This window comes from Anomalospiza imberbis, chromosome 19, assembly GCF_031753505.1.
Source record: "Anomalospiza imberbis isolate Cuckoo-Finch-1a 21T00152 chromosome 19, ASM3175350v1, whole genome shotgun sequence".
In the NCBI taxonomy this organism is placed as follows: Eukaryota; Metazoa; Chordata; class Aves; order Passeriformes; family Viduidae; genus Anomalospiza; species Anomalospiza imberbis.
Window position 1 is genome coordinate 8,344,548 of NC_089699.1, and position 16,853 is coordinate 8,361,400.

The 16,853-nt window shown below is 49.1% G+C and overlaps 1 protein-coding gene across 3 annotated transcripts in view; it reads right to left on the reverse strand.

The window, feature by feature from the left end:
• Positions 1-457: 457 nt before the first annotated feature.
• The window catches only part of TMEM94 (transmembrane protein 94), a 50,440-nt gene continuing 34,044 nt past the window's right edge, over positions 458-16,853 (reverse strand). For all 3 annotated transcript variants that reach the window (XM_068209515.1, XM_068209516.1, XM_068209517.1), the window contains 16 exons: positions 15,175-15,277; positions 13,770-13,987; positions 12,348-12,529; positions 12,008-12,146; positions 11,269-11,384; positions 10,314-10,413; positions 8,801-8,909; positions 8,074-8,263; positions 7,476-7,553; positions 7,000-7,085; positions 6,458-6,539; positions 6,011-6,165; positions 5,645-5,739; positions 4,476-4,569; positions 4,064-4,234; positions 458-3,225 (listed from right to left, as the gene is read on the reverse strand). In XM_068209515.1, the coding sequence (XP_068065616.1) occupies positions 3,153-3,225; positions 4,064-4,234; positions 4,476-4,569; positions 5,645-5,739; positions 6,011-6,165; positions 6,458-6,539; positions 7,000-7,085; positions 7,476-7,553; positions 8,074-8,263; positions 8,801-8,909; positions 10,314-10,413; positions 11,269-11,384; positions 12,008-12,146; positions 12,348-12,529; positions 13,770-13,987; positions 15,175-15,277 (1,991 nt within the window). In that variant the 3' untranslated portion in view covers positions 458-3,152. The remainder of the gene's footprint in view (positions 3,226-4,063; positions 4,235-4,475; positions 4,570-5,644; positions 5,740-6,010; positions 6,166-6,457; positions 6,540-6,999; positions 7,086-7,475; positions 7,554-8,073; positions 8,264-8,800; positions 8,910-10,313; positions 10,414-11,268; positions 11,385-12,007; positions 12,147-12,347; positions 12,530-13,769; positions 13,988-15,174; positions 15,278-16,853) is intronic.

A 16,853-nucleotide genomic window follows, 5' to 3' on the forward strand; every position in this document is an offset into this window, starting at 1 on the left:
TGCTGACAGCACTGCTGTCCCAGGCAGAGCATTCCTCCTTCCTCCTGCCTGCTAAGACTGTGGCCACTGTTACCCCAGTGCCTGCTTTGCTCAGGACAAGCAGCCCAGGCCTCCTCATCCCACCACTACTTGTCTCCAGTGCTCCCAGTGCCTCTTCCAGCTGACCCCAACCTTTCACCCATCCAGAGGGATTCAAACCGTGCCTCCAGCCTCGACTGAAGCAGTGCCTGGGATCCAGGAAACCACCAGGTAAGCAAACTTACTTTGTAGGAAGAGATGGGACAGATTTGCCCAAAGCTGAACAGAAACTAGGAAAAAGGCCAGAACTGGATCCCAGGAGCATCAAGCTCTCAGGCTGTGTCCGTACAACAGGAAAATCACACCCTGTGACCCCAGCAGCCAGAGACATTTTTACCTCCTTCCTTTGCTGGGTGCAAACTCGTTCCCAACTCTTGGGTGTGTTATCCAAGACAATCATTTATTGCCGTTCATATACTGGATTCTTGTGGGTCTAGGTTTGTTTCTTTTTTTTTTTCTTTTTTATACAATATACAAGTTTTAATACAAATGAAATATTTTTACATACATCCCAAAAAAATTTAATATAAAATATACAGCATTTAAAAACATCTTGATGTAGGAAATTTCCTTCTGAAGCCATGCACTCTGACCCTTAGACACTTCAATAGCTGAGGGAAGGGTGGCACTGGCAAGACCATCCTAAAGGCTCCATTCATACACTTTAGCTCCCTCCAAGTCTAGCTGGGGAAGGAGGATGCAGGAAAATAAACATTTGTGATCACCCAGAGGAAGAAACCCTGAAGGTGCCTCTTCTAGAGGAAGGTGTGGCCAGCAGGAAGCCCTGGAATCTGCTGCTTTTTAACACCTACAACAGTTCATGGCACAGGACAAGAGCTGAGGTCTGGGTGGGGGGAAAGCTGGGACAGCAGCGAGCAGCTCTGTGCTGCCTCTGACTCCAGCTCAGTTCGGCCACAGAGGAGATCATATCCCACTTGTGATCCAACCCTGGCATCAGGAAGGAAAGTGATTTTTCAGGGGCCAGGTGTCACAGATCTGGAGCTGGCATTTAGTGAATTGAGGCTGAGAAAGGTGTAGCTTGTTCTCCCTGAGCCCTGCAGGTGCCAGGGCAGTGAGCCAGTCCAGCCTGGCTGGCAAAGGTGGGCAGACACTTTTGTGGTGCCGGGGAGGAGCCCTGTGCTTCACCAGGGAGCTGCTGGCTCCCTGTCCCCTGCAATCCTGCCAGCATGGGATCTCCACATCTGCCCCCCAGCTGCAGGAACCAGGTCCAGGGCTTGGAACACCCCCAGCTGCCTCCCTCCAGCATCCTCAGTGTGTCCCCCGAGCTCAGGGGTTGGCTGTACCCAGCTCTGCTCCTCTACCAGCCCCACAGCAGGGTGAGGGTATTGCTTAGAGACACTCGGCCGTGTCCGTGCTCTCTGGTTATGCTGAAAAGTGAGGAAGACAAGGTGGAGCAGCAGGGCAGAGCTTGGGGGTTCCAGCCAGCTCCCTGCCTGCCCAGGAGGAATCAGCTGCCACTTGTTAATCTCGAGTACCAAAGAGGAAGTAACAGCCAAATATTGTAGTGTTAATGCTGGGACCAAAAACAGAGCCAGGATTTACCAGCTTTAGTCAGTGTTTAGAACTAGAGTCAGCATCTCCATGACCTCCAAATATTCTGGTAGCCAAGCCTGTGTGCTCCTGTGTGGCCCTTGGCTGTCAGCCCACAACAGGACCAGTGCTCTCAGTACAGATGGGGTCTGGTCAGAGTTCAGGAGCTTGTGTGCTGCACTGGGGCAGATCATGGTTTGCCATAGCCCCCAGGGGAGGGTCCCCCCAGGCAAACAAAGAGACCTCCAGAAAAACACTGAGCAGATGTTGCCCAGGGAGGCTGTGGCTGCCTCATCCCTTTAATTGTTAAAGGTCAGGTTGGACAGGGCTTGGAGCACCCTGGGATAGAGGAAGGTGTCCCTGCCCATGGCAAGGGGTGGAACAAGATAAGCTTTAAGGCCCCTTCCAACCCAAAGCATTCTGTGGTTCTGTGTGAAGCCATTAGCACAGAGGGGAGAGACTTCCCAGCACTATCACTGACAGACATGATTGGGTGGGGTTCCCTGTGCCTTGGAGAGCAAGAACTGGATGCAGCTCAGTCCTGGATTGGGAAATGAGCCATTCACCAGCTCTGTATTAGACACAACTGCAAGTTGTAGATATCCTGCCTGGAAAGACATGCCCTCCCTCTAAGGCAGGATAGTCAGGGCTCAGGCTTTATCTTGAGCTGTGGTTTTCTCAAGCAGGCACATTACTGAGGCAGAACAGCAGTTCAGATCACAAACAGGAGAGCAGCTATAAAACCTCTCTGGGGGTTGGTAAAGAACATAAAAGCTGGTTGAACAGGGCTGCAGGAAGCTGAGCCATGCTGGCTCCTTGCAGGCAGGCAGAGCTGCCCTCCCTCTGCACCGGAACAGAGGATCACAGGCAGCTTTTCCTGAAGACCTGTCTCATCCATCTTCTGACACAGCCAGCACATGGCTGTGACAACGACACTAGAGGGCAGGGCTGGCCCAGCCTGGCTGTTCAGAGACCCTTTCCCACTGTCCCCTGGGGAATGTGAGCTCCCAGCACTCTGGGGACTGCAAGAGGGATGGCTCCTTTGCCCCGGACACAGGGCAGGGAGGTGGGGAGGGCATGCACAGGCACGCACACACGGAGAGCAGGCTGAAGTGGAAAACCAAAACGGGTTTCAATAGAGATCTCCTGCTTCAGCAGCCCTACTGGTCCCAGATTCTCCTGCCAGGCCCAGGAAACCCATCTGTTCACAAAGGGGAAAGGAGCCGCTTCATTTTAGCATCACCATGGTACTAACAAATACCTCCAGTAATAAATAAATAAAGGAAGAGCAGCCTGAGCAGGCATCAGAGCTTGCAGGTTCCTGTGAGGGTACCTGGTAGGCTGGGAAGGGGCTGCATACCTGTGGGGGGATCCCTGCCTGGGGCCCCGGGAAGTTGCAGATGTAGTTTTGCCAGGAGGCTGTCTGGTTTGCATGTGTGATGGAAAATTCCCTGAGCCTTTGGTGCAGCCACTCTCCCAGTGGCTGTTTGGCCCTGGCTCCAGGGAACTTGAGCTGGGTGCTTTTAAAATGGAGAATTCATCCCCAACTTGGTTTCAAACTGCAACTTCTGCCTCTTTTGGTAACGGACACGGACCCTGGAGAAGAAGAAAGAAGAGAGTCAGTATGCAGAGGGGTGAAAGGTAAGACTGTTCCACTGCCATTCCTGAGCTGCTGGCCCCAAGAAGCAGGGAAGCCCCTGGCCTGGGCCCTGTGGTAGCCTGGGAGGGGAATGAAATCCAGAGAGCAATCCATGGTCTCAGTCCTACCCCATCCAGCTAAATCCCATCTCCAGGAACACCAGACACAGCACAGAAAGGTCCAGAAACCCTTTGCAGGAACTGAGCTGGTGTCTCTATCCCCATCAGGGTTCTCTGTAATCCCCGCTCTTCCTCCCCAGCCCATTTCCTGAATCAATGTTCATTAGTGCTGACTCCCAGCTCTGGCTGTTCCCTGTGCTGGGAAGAACAGCCAGTCACTTTGCCTGCTACTCATTCTTGGCTTCAGCCACTTCCCGTGAAAACGAGTCCCACAGTCCAGGCTCTGTGTGAAGGCACATTTCCTCTGCTGTGATTCAATGCCTCTCTGTCCTCATGGGACAAGATGGAGAGAACAGCCCTCCCCAGTTCCATACTGGTGTTGCATAGACCTTGGCTGTCTCCCTCCCTTTGGTTTGAGATAAGGAAATTTTGTTCTCCCTTCCTGCTCCCAATCACTGCCACTGCCCTTCTCTGACCCTCCTTCCTCCCCTGCACTTCCTCCCTGGGAGGTGGAATGTGGGCCTGCACACAATAGCCAGGTGATTTACACAATGCAGTCAGCTTTTCCTTTTAGTTCCCCACCCTGTTCCCAGGGCATCATTATTTTTTGCAGCTCAAGGCCAGCCTAGAGGGAGGCTTCAGCCCTTTCTCCCCATCCTCCCTACAACCCCCATACCTGATTTCATGCAGCTTGACAATCTCATTGATGATAACCACAAGGACCAAGGAAAGAAAACCCAGGAGCCATGCGACTGGAGAGATGGAGACGTGGTTAAAGGTCAAAGAAGAGTTGAGGTTTTCCCAGAGTTTCAGGTCCAGCACAGTCTGTGCCACTTGCCCCAGCACTCTAAGATCAAGAACAGACACAGCAAATCTCAGCAGACCTGACAAGCTTCCCAGGATCTGCAGATCAGCGTTCAGGCCCAGATGAAACACTCACAACAGAGACCCTTCACCAGTTCAGCAATGGAGATCAAGTGCCATGTACTTGATTCTCCTCAGCACCAGGAAACTGGTGCTGGAGTGGGCCTGGGGCCTTCCTTGCTCCAGCATCCTGGAACACCTTCCCAGGGCCTGTGGGTACTCACACAACAGCCACAGTGAGCGTCCACCAGCGGTTGGAGAGGGGGCTCTTCTTCCACAGGGGCTTGGTGCGATGGACGTGGGTGATGGATATGAACACTGCAGAGAAAAGGGGATTTTTTAGCATCACACACAGATACAGCACTTTACAAGGTACATCAACACCTGTTACCTCTAAGGGATATGGGGTTCATGTCCCTGGAACCAGCCTACCATTCGGGGCTCTTTCAGACCAGGCTCCTCACAGCAATTCCAAGTCCCTGGAACGCAGGTGGGGGCAGTGCAGTGGTTGTACTGCACACAGGTATTCACTGTGAGGTTGGTTCACAGCCTGGGAGCTAAAACAGAGCAGGCAAAGGCCCAGGTCTGAGGGGTGGGTGTGCCTTTGTTCCAGGGCTGCAACAGAGGAAAGCTCCAGCCCAGAGAGATTTAGCCAGACACCCAGGGCAGTCTGTACCGGACTGAGCATTTGCTCAGCTTTTATTTGGGCTCTTCCAAACAGCTGCCAGACAAAGCACCCCTGCCTTGCCTTGGTGGTCTGAGGGACACAAAAGTACAGCAACCCACTCTCTCCAAAGATGGAGATCAAATCAGGAAGCATCTCTAGACACCTGCACATTTCAATACACAGTGGTCTGCCCAACACCATGGGACATAACAGACAGGGAGCTGCTGGACCTACCCTGCCATGCAACGGGTGCAGGTGATGAGGGTCAGCCAGGAGCTGGCTCCACCCTCCACAGGGTTTAAAAAGGCATCCAGCTCTCAAACAGTCACAGCTGCATCAGTCCCCTTTGTGGGAAGGCAATGGGGTTCTTCACAGAATAGCAGCAGGGATACAAACACTTTTGAAGCAGGGAATATTTTTGGAGAGCTTCACATGCTGCTGCTAACTTTCAAGAAGGCAAAAGGGATTTGGCTCTTTTGGTGAGCCTGGACAGAACCAGCACTTCATCAGACTAGTAGGAAGTAGAATCAGTTCTGAGGGTGTTGTCTTTAATCTGCCAGGGTAATGTTTAGTGAGACAGGAGGGATCTGTGCCTGTGCTGTGAAGCCACTGCAGTGTCTGCTTCTATCAGGGAGTCTGTGCTCTGGCACAGGGGGCAAAGAAAGAGAGAGAGGATGCAAGCCTTCCCCCAGGGCAGGGAATGGGGTTCTGGGAACAGGGACTTACCTGTGTGTAAAACAATCAGGCCAGCCGTGAGCTTCTGGGCTACCAGGAGAGCATTGGAAAATGTCCCAAACCAGTCAGGAGCACCATAAGCATTACTAGTGAATGAGAGGACACAGGAAAGTCAACAGTGGGCACTGAACTGACCTGTTCCCACCAGAACCATGTCCTCCTTTAACAGCTGAGGAATCTGTGTGTGAGCTCAGGCTGTCCTGGTACAAGGAGGTGACAGTGGGCAACGATGTAGCTGTCAAGGCTACAGCCCTGGTGGGTCATGGAAGAGGCTGAAGCTTGTTAGAGGATTGGAATCAATCCTCCTTGGAAAGGGCAGGAGCAGTAGGGATCTGTGTGCTAGGCCCAGTTCCTCACCTGTGCAGCATGATGGAGGAGCAGACTGTGAGGTTGAGGCTGGTCGTGTTCACCCCTTTGCAGGACTCATGCAGGGTGAACCCGAAGCAGATGAGGCAGGAGCAAATGGTCAGGCTGAATTTCAGCAGGAAGCAGAGCAGGAAGTAGTGCTGAGTCTGTGAGTAAGGGAAAGGAAGGAGGATGACATGGGTATGTCATTGGTACACCCTCCTCCTCATGGACCATCAGAGAATCAGTGGCTGCAAAAGACAACCTGTAGTACAGATGAGATGCTGCACTGAGGATCTGCCCTCTGGGCATCCTGGAACAGGGGATTCCCCCTGGCTCATGCCATGGATCAATTTACTGAGCGAGCTAGGAAGGCACAGGGCCTCAGCCATGCATCAACACTGGGACAAAATTGAAGAGAAAAATGTGTGGACAATTTAAATCTGAGGGGCCACCTACCTTCTTGGGAATGGAAGTCAAGTTTTTTCCTGTTGCCATGGTCATGATGGAGCTGTGGGGAGGCTTGCCCAGGAGCGAGATACTGGAGAAAGGTAAGTTAAGCATAAGTAATGTGTTCAGGCACCAGAGCTATTGTGCTTTTATCTAACATTTGAACCCAAATAACCTACTCAGACTGCTTGATGCATTGGCACTTATCTTTACATATGCAGTAAAAGGTGTTACTCATGGCAGGTGCAGACAGAGAGAGACGTGACTTCCAAATGCATAAGGGAGAAAAACAACACCTGTGGTATCTTGGCCTCTACTTGACACACCAGACTTTCCATCACACAAGGCAGGGGTTAACACAGCAGCACACAAATGCTCCTGTCACTGTTTCCAAGCACCTTGTCAAAGCAGGTGCTTGGAATAATCCTTGCAGCCTTCTTAACATGCTGTGGGTGAAGTCAGCTTTCTTTCAGTACGGACACAGTGAGGCTGAGGGAGTGCTCTGTGCATCCTGTGGGGAGTGGGAGGAGATTCCACCTTGACAGACTCACCTGAGCAGTGGGTAGCAGAAACAGGAGAGCCACACAATGTCTGTGGTACTGAGGATGGGGGGCAGCTGCACCAGGCAGGAGAGGAACTGGACAGAAACAACCCAGAGTGAAGAGCATGAGCAGTGCTAGGACAGACCTGTTACCCAAATCGCTGCTGTCTACCCCGAAACACTGGGATGAACTAGTAACTGGGCTGCCACCGCACAGCCCCTCCACATGTTCCTGTGGCAGGAACTGCAGGGGATGCTATTCTCCAGGGAAAAAGGATTTGCAGGTAAATGTATGAGGATCAGGGAGAAGGGGCAGCACAGGCTGAGACCACCAAGTCTCCGTCTATAACTTCCCCAAACGCACTGTATAAACCTGACTGAAGGCCATGTTCCTCCCTCGAGGCTGCCCCACTGCAGCCACCCAAATCCATGTGAGCCCTCCTGTCCTCTGAGCTAAACACTGTCCCCAGCCAGGCCAGGCCTCACCTGAATGACAACCAAGGTCAGCTGGCACTGCAGCAGGAAGAGGAAACACTTGCGGATCCCGTACGTTGCATGCCTGGCCTGGAAGGAAGCACAAGCCCTCAGAGCCCTGCTGGGAGCAGCTGCCAGCCAAGAGCAGTTACTGGCAGGCAGGGGCAGAACATGTGGCCTGCAGGGGAAGTGGGAGGGGAGAGGATCTGGACACATTGAAAACAAAAAGGGAAGGTCTCTTGCCTACATGGAGAGGTTCCGAAGGAAAGGCAGGATTTAGCCAAGGGGTAAGTTTGTTTAAACTCCTGGCTTTTCTGGGGTTACACGTCTCCTTAACACTGCATTGTTGCCTGGCTAGGGATCTCTGCAAGATTATACTTCATCCAATATTCACGTTCCTTTGCCACAAGGCACTATTTCCAATCCATTCCCTACACCTTGGACCAGGAGGGCCAGGCAGGAAGTTTTTCCCTCTTGTGCTTCCTGGACAAAAGCCAGGAGACACAAGCAAAGTTCCTGCTGGCAGCATTGTGGGCACCTCAATGTGGGCACCTAGTGTGAGCTCCTGGCTCTGCTCCTTGCAGAGTGGAGAGGGGATTGCTTGGCTCACCTGCTCTATGAGCCTGATGATGCTGGTGCTCTCTTCTTGGCGGAAGGACATGGAGCAGGGCAGGCTGTTGAGCTGCCCTGAGAGCTGCAGCGGGGTGAGCTCCTCAGAGCCATTGCTCAGGGTCGTGCTGGTGGCATAGCCAAAGGTCTCCCAGGAGCAGCGGGATGGGTAGAGAGGGTCCAGGGCTATACTGCAAGGACAACACAGGGGTGCTGGTGAAAGGCCTCATCCCAGCAAGGAAACTGCAGCCCAGCTTAGAAGGTCACTCTGTGCTGTACCATGCTCTGTATACCTTGCTCAGGTAGAGAAGCCTGAGCTACAACATGAAATTAGGATCAATCTCCCTAGAGTTTCAGTTATTCACAGAGAAATAATGAACATATTTGGGTTTGTGGCACAAGGTCAACAAATTGGCTGATCCATGGGGTGCTTCCACTCTTTCACCCAATGGGAAGCATCTGTAATGGCAGTTGGGGCGCAACAGTCCAGCATGTAAGAGAGCTGTCTTCCTTTCAGGCATGGAAATACCTCTGTGTGTCAAGGGCCTTAAACAGACATCTCCATCCAATCCCCCCACATCTCCCTCTTGTAGACAAATGCAGCTAAAAATGGACAGAGCAATTGTGAGCACCTCCCTGCACAACCCAAAGGTGTGGTGTCACCCACGGCTGGGTACTTGCTAAGATGAAGGCAAAGGCAGCTGGAGGAGGAATAGACTCTGCCCGACCTGATATCACTCTGCAGGAAGAGGCAACTGTTCCGAAGGTTGGCAGAGCTTCCCAGACAGCAGGTCACCTCCCCATACTCTTGCATGATCTTGATCATCTCACACATGGCTGCAAAGGAACAGAAGGAGCAATAGTGTGTTATGTCATTATGCACACAAAAATGCAGTGTTTCACACTCTTTCCAATCTGGATAACAAACAGATCCTTCAAAACTGCCCCATCTGATACTCACCACTGTGTACATTGAGATCCACAGTCAAAGCACACAATTAGACAGTTAATTAACTGCAGACCAGGTGTTCTATATACCTGCCACTGCAGGAATTATCTGTGGTTCACAGAACTATGACCCAGAGATTTGCATCTCCAGCACACTTCTTTCAGACAGAGCTGTAAGTAAAGCCTGGGTGCATAAAACAGCTTCAGCATCAAATGCTCTTGTTAGAAAACAGCAGAAATTAAATAAATCTAAATAATTCTAACTGAAAATAAATACAGTGTTTCAAACTCAGCAGCACATCACTAGTGTTGTTGCAAGTCTAAAGGGAGGGAATGTAACAGATCACTGCAAAAGCAGTGCCACATTTAGCCATACTCAGAGCCCAGTTCCTGCACTCCCACCCACCACCACCTCTACCCTCTAGCAATATGTTTATTGACATCCCTGGGGCCTCTAAGTCAAAGCTGCTGTCTGATCTGATTTTAGTTCTGTAGCTCCATGCACAGTGCTCTGTGTATAGATGGATTTTCCAGAATGCTCCAGGCAAAAAACCCCAAGCCTCCCCTCTGCAGATTCCCTTGTAAACACCTTCACTAAATGCCTGGTGCACAAAGACCTGGTGCAGCACAGTGAGGGGTTGGATCAAGTGGGGAACTGTCACTTCTGTCAGAGAGAAGAAATTTGGGCACTAAGTGTGAAGGCAGACTGGACTGTGATTGACATGCTGGAAACTGTGACCAGAGGTACTAAAATGGCAAATCATAATGACGCTCCACACTTACTGGAGATTTGGCAGTTATTTGCCAGTTGAGCACTCAGCCCCTTTCTTTAAGTAATACCTCAGAGAGAGAAATGTTGTCCTTTCTGTTTCCTGCAATCAAAAACTGCAAAGCAGCAGAAGGTGTTAACAGCAACTGCCAGAGAAAAATTCTTCTGGGAAGTGATTTCTGAGTTATAGAAGAGTTGTGAGCAGAGATCAAAGTCTGCTGGTACACTGATAACACTTATTTAATGAAAGGCAGTAGCATTTTGGATGTTTGCTTTTGTGACTTTTATGAATGCAAATTCAAAGGAGTGGTTCTCAGCCCAATTCAGCAGCTGGACAACAGCTGCACTAAAATTCAGCTAACACCTGGCTCCCCACAGGTAGCAACAGAGGGTAATTAATATCAGTATGTCCTTCTAAATTACTGGAAGGTATCCCCTTCCCTTCACCCATGTCCACACTTGGATGAGCCAGAGCAAGGAGCTGGGGAAGGAATTCATGGACAGGAGTAGGAAAGGCCACTTACTCTCTGGGGTGCAGTCTGTGAACAGGGGCACCAGCAAAGGCACGTTGTCAATGTTCTGGAGGTGAGGTCTCACCTGGTGGATCCCCCGGGGGAGTTTGGCCTGAAAAAGGACAGATTAAGCAAGGAGTGTGAGAGAGGCATTTCAGAGGAACTGCTGAAATGAGAATGATGACTCCTAGAATTATGCAACTTCAGGATCAGATACAAATTAATGTTCCAGCAGACAGAACTGGCTTTCCCAAGCCACTGCCAAGAGTTTTCTGATAAAGTTCTACACTGACCTGCCAAGCTGCCTGTGCTTGCCCTCAGGGTTTGTAAGGTCAGTGTAACAAACCTGTGCTCAAGGATTTCTAAAGACTTTTTGCCTGTGGGGAGAATCTAGTCAGACACATCTGCTGTCTTCTAGCAACTGGATCTATTTCAATTGCAGCCACATCAACCTGCAGCAAGGCAAGAAGGGTTCTTGCCTTCTAAAATCAGGCCTAAAAGATTTTTTTGATCTCCATCTCTGATATTCCTGTAATCTCTGCTGAAGGTGTGTGAGGTCTTTCTGAAGCAGGAAGGGCTTGTCTCACACTCTGACCACTGGGCACCAGACTGTGGCTCATAGCTGGAGGAGAGAGTGTTTCTTCTGTCTGCATGGAAAGTGGGGATGTTCCCACTCCCTGCCCAGCCCATGAGACCCAGAGGAACTGAGATGCAGCTCTCAAGGTGACCCCATGTTTGGTAACCTCCACTCCTAAACTCCAAAGCAAAGAGCTGTTCAGCTCTTTGTAACTAACTGAGAGAATCCCAAATTTCCCAGACTCTAGATACCAAGCTCGAAGAGGGTGAGAGAAATCAGGGGTCCCAATGGAAACCGATCTCCTTGGAAGAGGAATTTCCTCTGGGAGTACTGAGGTGACACTCCTGCCCATGACAACAGTAGGAGGTGTACAGGGAGAGAGGCCCTCACCCTGTTACAGTCCTCCAGGAAGCTGGGGATATCGCTGTCTGTTGGCTGGAAGCTGATGAGATCCGAGTGCCCCTCCTCTTCCATCAGCAGAAGCCCCTCCACATCATCTCGGGAAACTGGAGCAGAGAGAAGCAGCATAAACAACAATCACAAACCTGCCTCTGCCACCCCTGTGCCACCCACGTGGGACATGCACGTGGCACTGCAGAAGCCTGGAAACGTGAAGCCCGATTTTCTGGGTTAGCAACACTCAGATCTCCCACTCAGTCATATAAAATACAGTATTTTTAGATGACTAATCTGTTCAGAGGTAGATAAGTGAGCCTAGGCTCTGATCTTTTGAGACATGATACTTTATCTGTTCTGCTGTCCTTCTAGGGGAAGAGAATAAAGAAATCCCAGCTGAAGTAAGAAAATAAAGAGTAATGCACAGGCAAGGGACCTTCTGTGGCTTGACAGGGCCCCAGCAAGAACCAGAAGCACTCATGAGCACATAAACTCATGGTAGTTGGTGCACAGAAGGATGTCTGTTTCCAAAAACTTGGTACTGGCTGGCTAGAAAGGCTATAAATGTAAAGTGATGTCACTTACACACATGCACCTCAGGCCCATCCTGAGTTTTGTGCTCAAAGCTCTGACAGATCAAGTGTCTGGTTTGGACACAGGAACCTATGAATGGGTTTAAAAGAACCACCCAGTAAACACATGGCATTCAGAGTGGCCAAGGCACAGTTCTCACCCTGATGGAGGTCATCGTGCAGGGAGCCAGCATGGCTGGGGCTGGACGGGGGGATCTCTGAGCCAGGCACATCACCATTGGGTGTTAAGGATATGTGGCAATTCCAGCCAGTCTCCAGGCCCATTTTCTCAGCAAACACCTGTGGGTGAGCAGACAAAGGGTTTTAGAGTGGCTGCCCAGGCCACAGCAGTGCAGACTGATGCCATACTGGAGCACAGGTACCTTCTGGACTCATTGGTGGGCTGAATCAGATTAACCTTAGATTGCACTGAAGCTAAACTCTCCAGTCAGACAACCAGGGGCCATGCAAGGTCAGGGGGGGTCAGCAAAGACAGCTTACCTTGCTTTTGAGCTCATCCTCCAGGGAGAAGTAGACAAAACGAATGCAGGCATTGACCAATCCATCAATGAGGCGGACAATGTCAAGGCGGGCCTGATACTGAGATGAGACCATTCCCATGAAGATCTGTCCACTCAGAGCCTGGATACAGTCTTCCTTCTCCATCACTTCCCCAATCCCTTCTTCAGGCATGCAAACAACACGCAATCCCATTGAGATATGAGGGGCCACGTGTGCATCACACAAAGGACACGTGGTGGGGAGGCCACCAAGGTGACACTCAAGGACACGGTATCCAGACACAGAAATGTGCAGGAACACAATCACAGGAGGAAAGATGAAGAGACATCCATTTGTCCCAGCATATCCAGTCACAGAAGTGGTTTCAGGACATCCCCACATAGGAGACCAAGAACACAAGTGGGAAACAGCAAGCGTGAAAAGGAAAAAGATAAAACAGAAGGCAGGGATCAGTCACAAGGAATTTGGGTAGAAAGGTCAAGGATGTGTGCTTCATAATGTTCACGTGTGCATTTAAAACACATCCTACTGTGCCTAAACAACATGGTAAGTCTAGCTGAGGCACAGTGGCATCAGAGCACGAGGGGCTGATGCAAAGGAACTGAATCATGTTCCCTGCAAACACTTCCAAAAAGCCTGCAAAGGCTCTTTGACAGGGTTCCATCACCATCGCCGCATCAGTCTGTGATGAATGGGAGCTGGATGCAGCATGAAGAACAAAATAATAAAACACTTCATACAGTTGCAAGGCTTGCCACAGGTGGGACTCAAAAGTGTTTTGAAAACAGTCACAACTGTTCCTAGCTGTTGGAAACCCCACTAGTCACATTTTACAGAATGGGAGACCAAGGCAGAAAGAAGTTATGACTTTTTCAAAAAGAGAAGGAGGTTTTCCAAAACAGCCTCCTGGATTTATGTAATGGTATGTGATTCCTTCTCAGTTTCCATTGCTGTTCTGAAGGACGTGTACATGTCACGTTCATCTAGTGGGAATCAGTTCCTTCAGTACAGCAACAAAATCTATCAAGGAATAATAGTTGCATAGCACTATACATTTCAATCCTTTGAAAAGCCCATCACATATGATTTCCATAAAATCAGACAAATAGCAAAACAAGTACTGAAATACCCAGAAGTCTTGACTCTCTGTAGCCTACTTTAGAAACAGACTTCCCACAAGGAGAAGAATTTCTCTGTAAGCTTCAATAACTTAACTAGAAATACCCCTACCAGCTGCCACATCATTACTTCCTCCGAAAACACACCTACTTCAGAAACTCTTCCTTCCAAATTTCCATCGACTACTCCAAATAACAATGCTCTTCCAGCTCTAGACTGATCAGATGCAGCCCCTGGGCCAGCAGCAGACCTGGCTGCAGCCAGGACTGCAGACACACATACCATCTGAGCTCCAGCTATTCCTGCGGCTGCTCTGTTTGATGGGAGTGGTCCCGGGGAGGTCGCAGCACGTGAAGATCGCGCTCTGCCCCGGCACCTGCACCAGCTCGATGCACTTGCCATTGAGCTGGGAGGACAAGGCACAGTGCATTGGCTTGTATGCAAAGGCAGAGCAGTATCCTGACAGGCAGGCTCGCTGGTAGAAATCCAGCACCTTCTTCCTATGTGGAAGAGGGAAAAAGCAGGCAAAGTTAGCAAAAATGTGCCACATTTCTGACAATACAGAAATGCTATAGTTACATGTATTTGGAAAAATGTCTTCCATAAAGAGTGGTTAGAAAGTCTGAAGAAGCCTTTCCCTACTGCATTCTCCAAGCTGCTGGCACTGCAGGGCAGCAAGAACACATATTCCAACAGGAGCAGTGGTGAATGTTTCTGTTTGCTCATCAGATTGATGGGTATGAACACAGAGCTCTTCAAATACACTTATTAATATAATATGCTCTCTATGGCTGCCAGATGACTCCAAGAAAGTTCATTGCATGACAGCAGAAGCTTAATTCATTAGACATAATTTATCTGTAGGGAAATAAGCACCAAATAGGGAACTGACAACTCTGACAACAGGATCGATGGCAGAGATAGTTGCAGGAGCAGACTTTTCTCCTATCCCCTTTCAGAGTCTGGGTCCCAGGAGCTGTATTTAGTCAATATTCAGTCACTGAAATAAGGTAAAGTTTCTTCTCTAAGCTGAATTCACAAAGGTAACAAATTAGACTATACATCAGATTTTTAATTTGCTTGTAACATGATCAATATTCCAAAAAGGATAAGTGGCAGTTTTTTTCACACTTGAGGATAAGCAGATTTAGAAGATTGGTGTGAAAAGGCAGTGAAACTAAACGTTACTGGTCTGCTGTGCTAACAGGAACAGCAATTCAGCCTGTAGATGAAAATGCAGCACACACTGTCAGATACTGCAGCAGGACTCCAAGAGCGTGATGCATTGTGTGGACTGGTTCAGGCACAATTGATCATTTTGCATTTCATGTAAGACAACACACTTTTCTTGAAAAGCAACAAAAAATTCTCTGCCACCAGCATGACCTGATTATAATTCAGTCCTACTGCACAGTACAGTCAGAATCAACTTACAAGAGGACAATATCCCAACAGATACAGTAAGAAGTGGCTTGCTCTTCCAATCCAACTGAATGCTTGTTGCTATCTAATCTCTTACACGCTATGATAACAATTAATTACAAGCAGAGATGGCTCATGTTCATAACCAACTTGAAGCCCTTAAAAAGCTTAACAAGCATCACAAAAAGAATTTTAACAGAGTGACCAGGTTCCCTCCGCATTTTATCTGAAGCTCCTGAATGCCCCCAATGGGAAAGCTGCCCACCTGTCAGAGCCAGAGAGGGGGTAGATATCGGTACCATCCCAAAAGTCAGTGCAGGCCTCAAGGATGATGTCAGCTGTCCCATGAGAAAACATCTGCTCAGTGCCTGAAGTGTAGGAGAACAATGAGTCAGCATCACATATACAGCTCCCAGGAAGAGCCTATCACACCAACTCCTCCCTTATTTGTTAAAACTTGAGTGTTCCCACAAAATGCTTTGATGCATTCCAGATATCCCCTTTTCCTCTGCTCAAAGTCTTCAGTCTCCATCAAGAAATTTTTCAGGATTGATGATGCATCTGCAACTTTGTCTAATTGTGGGTTCAAACAAGGCTGTGATAAAACATGAGCCATGTAGTCCCTCCTATTCTCCCCTTACCCTGTGTATCAATCCTGCTCCTATAAAGTGGGATAATATCTTGCTCCTGCATCCCACAGAGCAGAAGAAGAGAAATTCCATTGTGCCTCTTGTCATGAAAGTACAAGCAGCAGTGATGAGCCTATGGGGATCAAAGTCTGCCTACGCTGCAAAGTACATTCATTTTTAGGCCAGACGTGGAACTAAAGGGTAAGAGCTATTCTAGAACACTTTTCATTCAAGCAGCAGAAGATAATTTGACAGTGTGACCTGCCAGATAACAGCCTGTTTCACATTTCCACCCTGAAAATGTGTTAAATCAGGATGGGCCAAAAGTTCAATATAAGAGACTCTAAAAATGTTGTCTTTAGGGAAGAACTGAAAATCGACGGACACCACAGCTCGTCCTGGTTTTCTTTCTCCCCCTATTTTAGTTTTCAATACAGACTCAAAATCTCTTATTCCCTCTTGTAGTAAGAGGAGTCAAAAAGTTTTTCTCAGAGGTGTGTGACATCCCTGATGCAGGTCCCAGGCACAGGACACAAGTTCAGGGACGTGGGGCTCTCTCCCTGCACACCTCCTTCTCCCTCTCATTTTTATCAACCCATTAACATTTCCTACACGTAGAGTCTCCCTTCCCTCCTCCAGCTGCTCTGTGACTTTGCCCCCAACAGCTTCAAAGCTGAGCTAATTAAAAAAAAAAAAAAAATCCATCAAAAGAAAAAAAACCCCACTGCCAAGAAAAATGAGCCCAAAGGCTTCTTGCAGGCATTGTTGCTGACTGCTAATGCTCACACTGTCTGGTGAAACCCAGAGCCAATAATATCCCCTCAACACAAACCAGCCAGTGACATTCAGGAACACCAGAGGATTTTCCAAAACATAGCAGCTCTCTGCTTTTGCTATAAATAGTCATCACAAGCCAAGTTTATCAGCATAACAAACCTCCAAGACGAATAAGAGCTGTGTGTGAAAGAAGGAGCCTGTCTCAGGGACACAAAGGAGCACTTGTGCAGAGCTCTGGTTCATTTTATTGTATAAACACCTAATCCTTCCTACCTTGCTCCTAAGGTCAGATAGTCCTTGCTCAGAAAGAGGGAACAAGAGATGTTTATCCATGCAAAACCTATGTCCTGGACACAGAGCAAGCTCTTGCAATGACCACATGGACAGATGTACCCAGGTTCATGCCTGTCTGCAACTGCAATCCATTTCCCATTAATTCCCACCAGAATCCCACACCACAGCCCTGCCGAGGGGAAAGTGGCAGTGACTGCAGACACTATAAACTGCAAGGAGTTCGCTGAGCTGTCCTTGCCAGTAA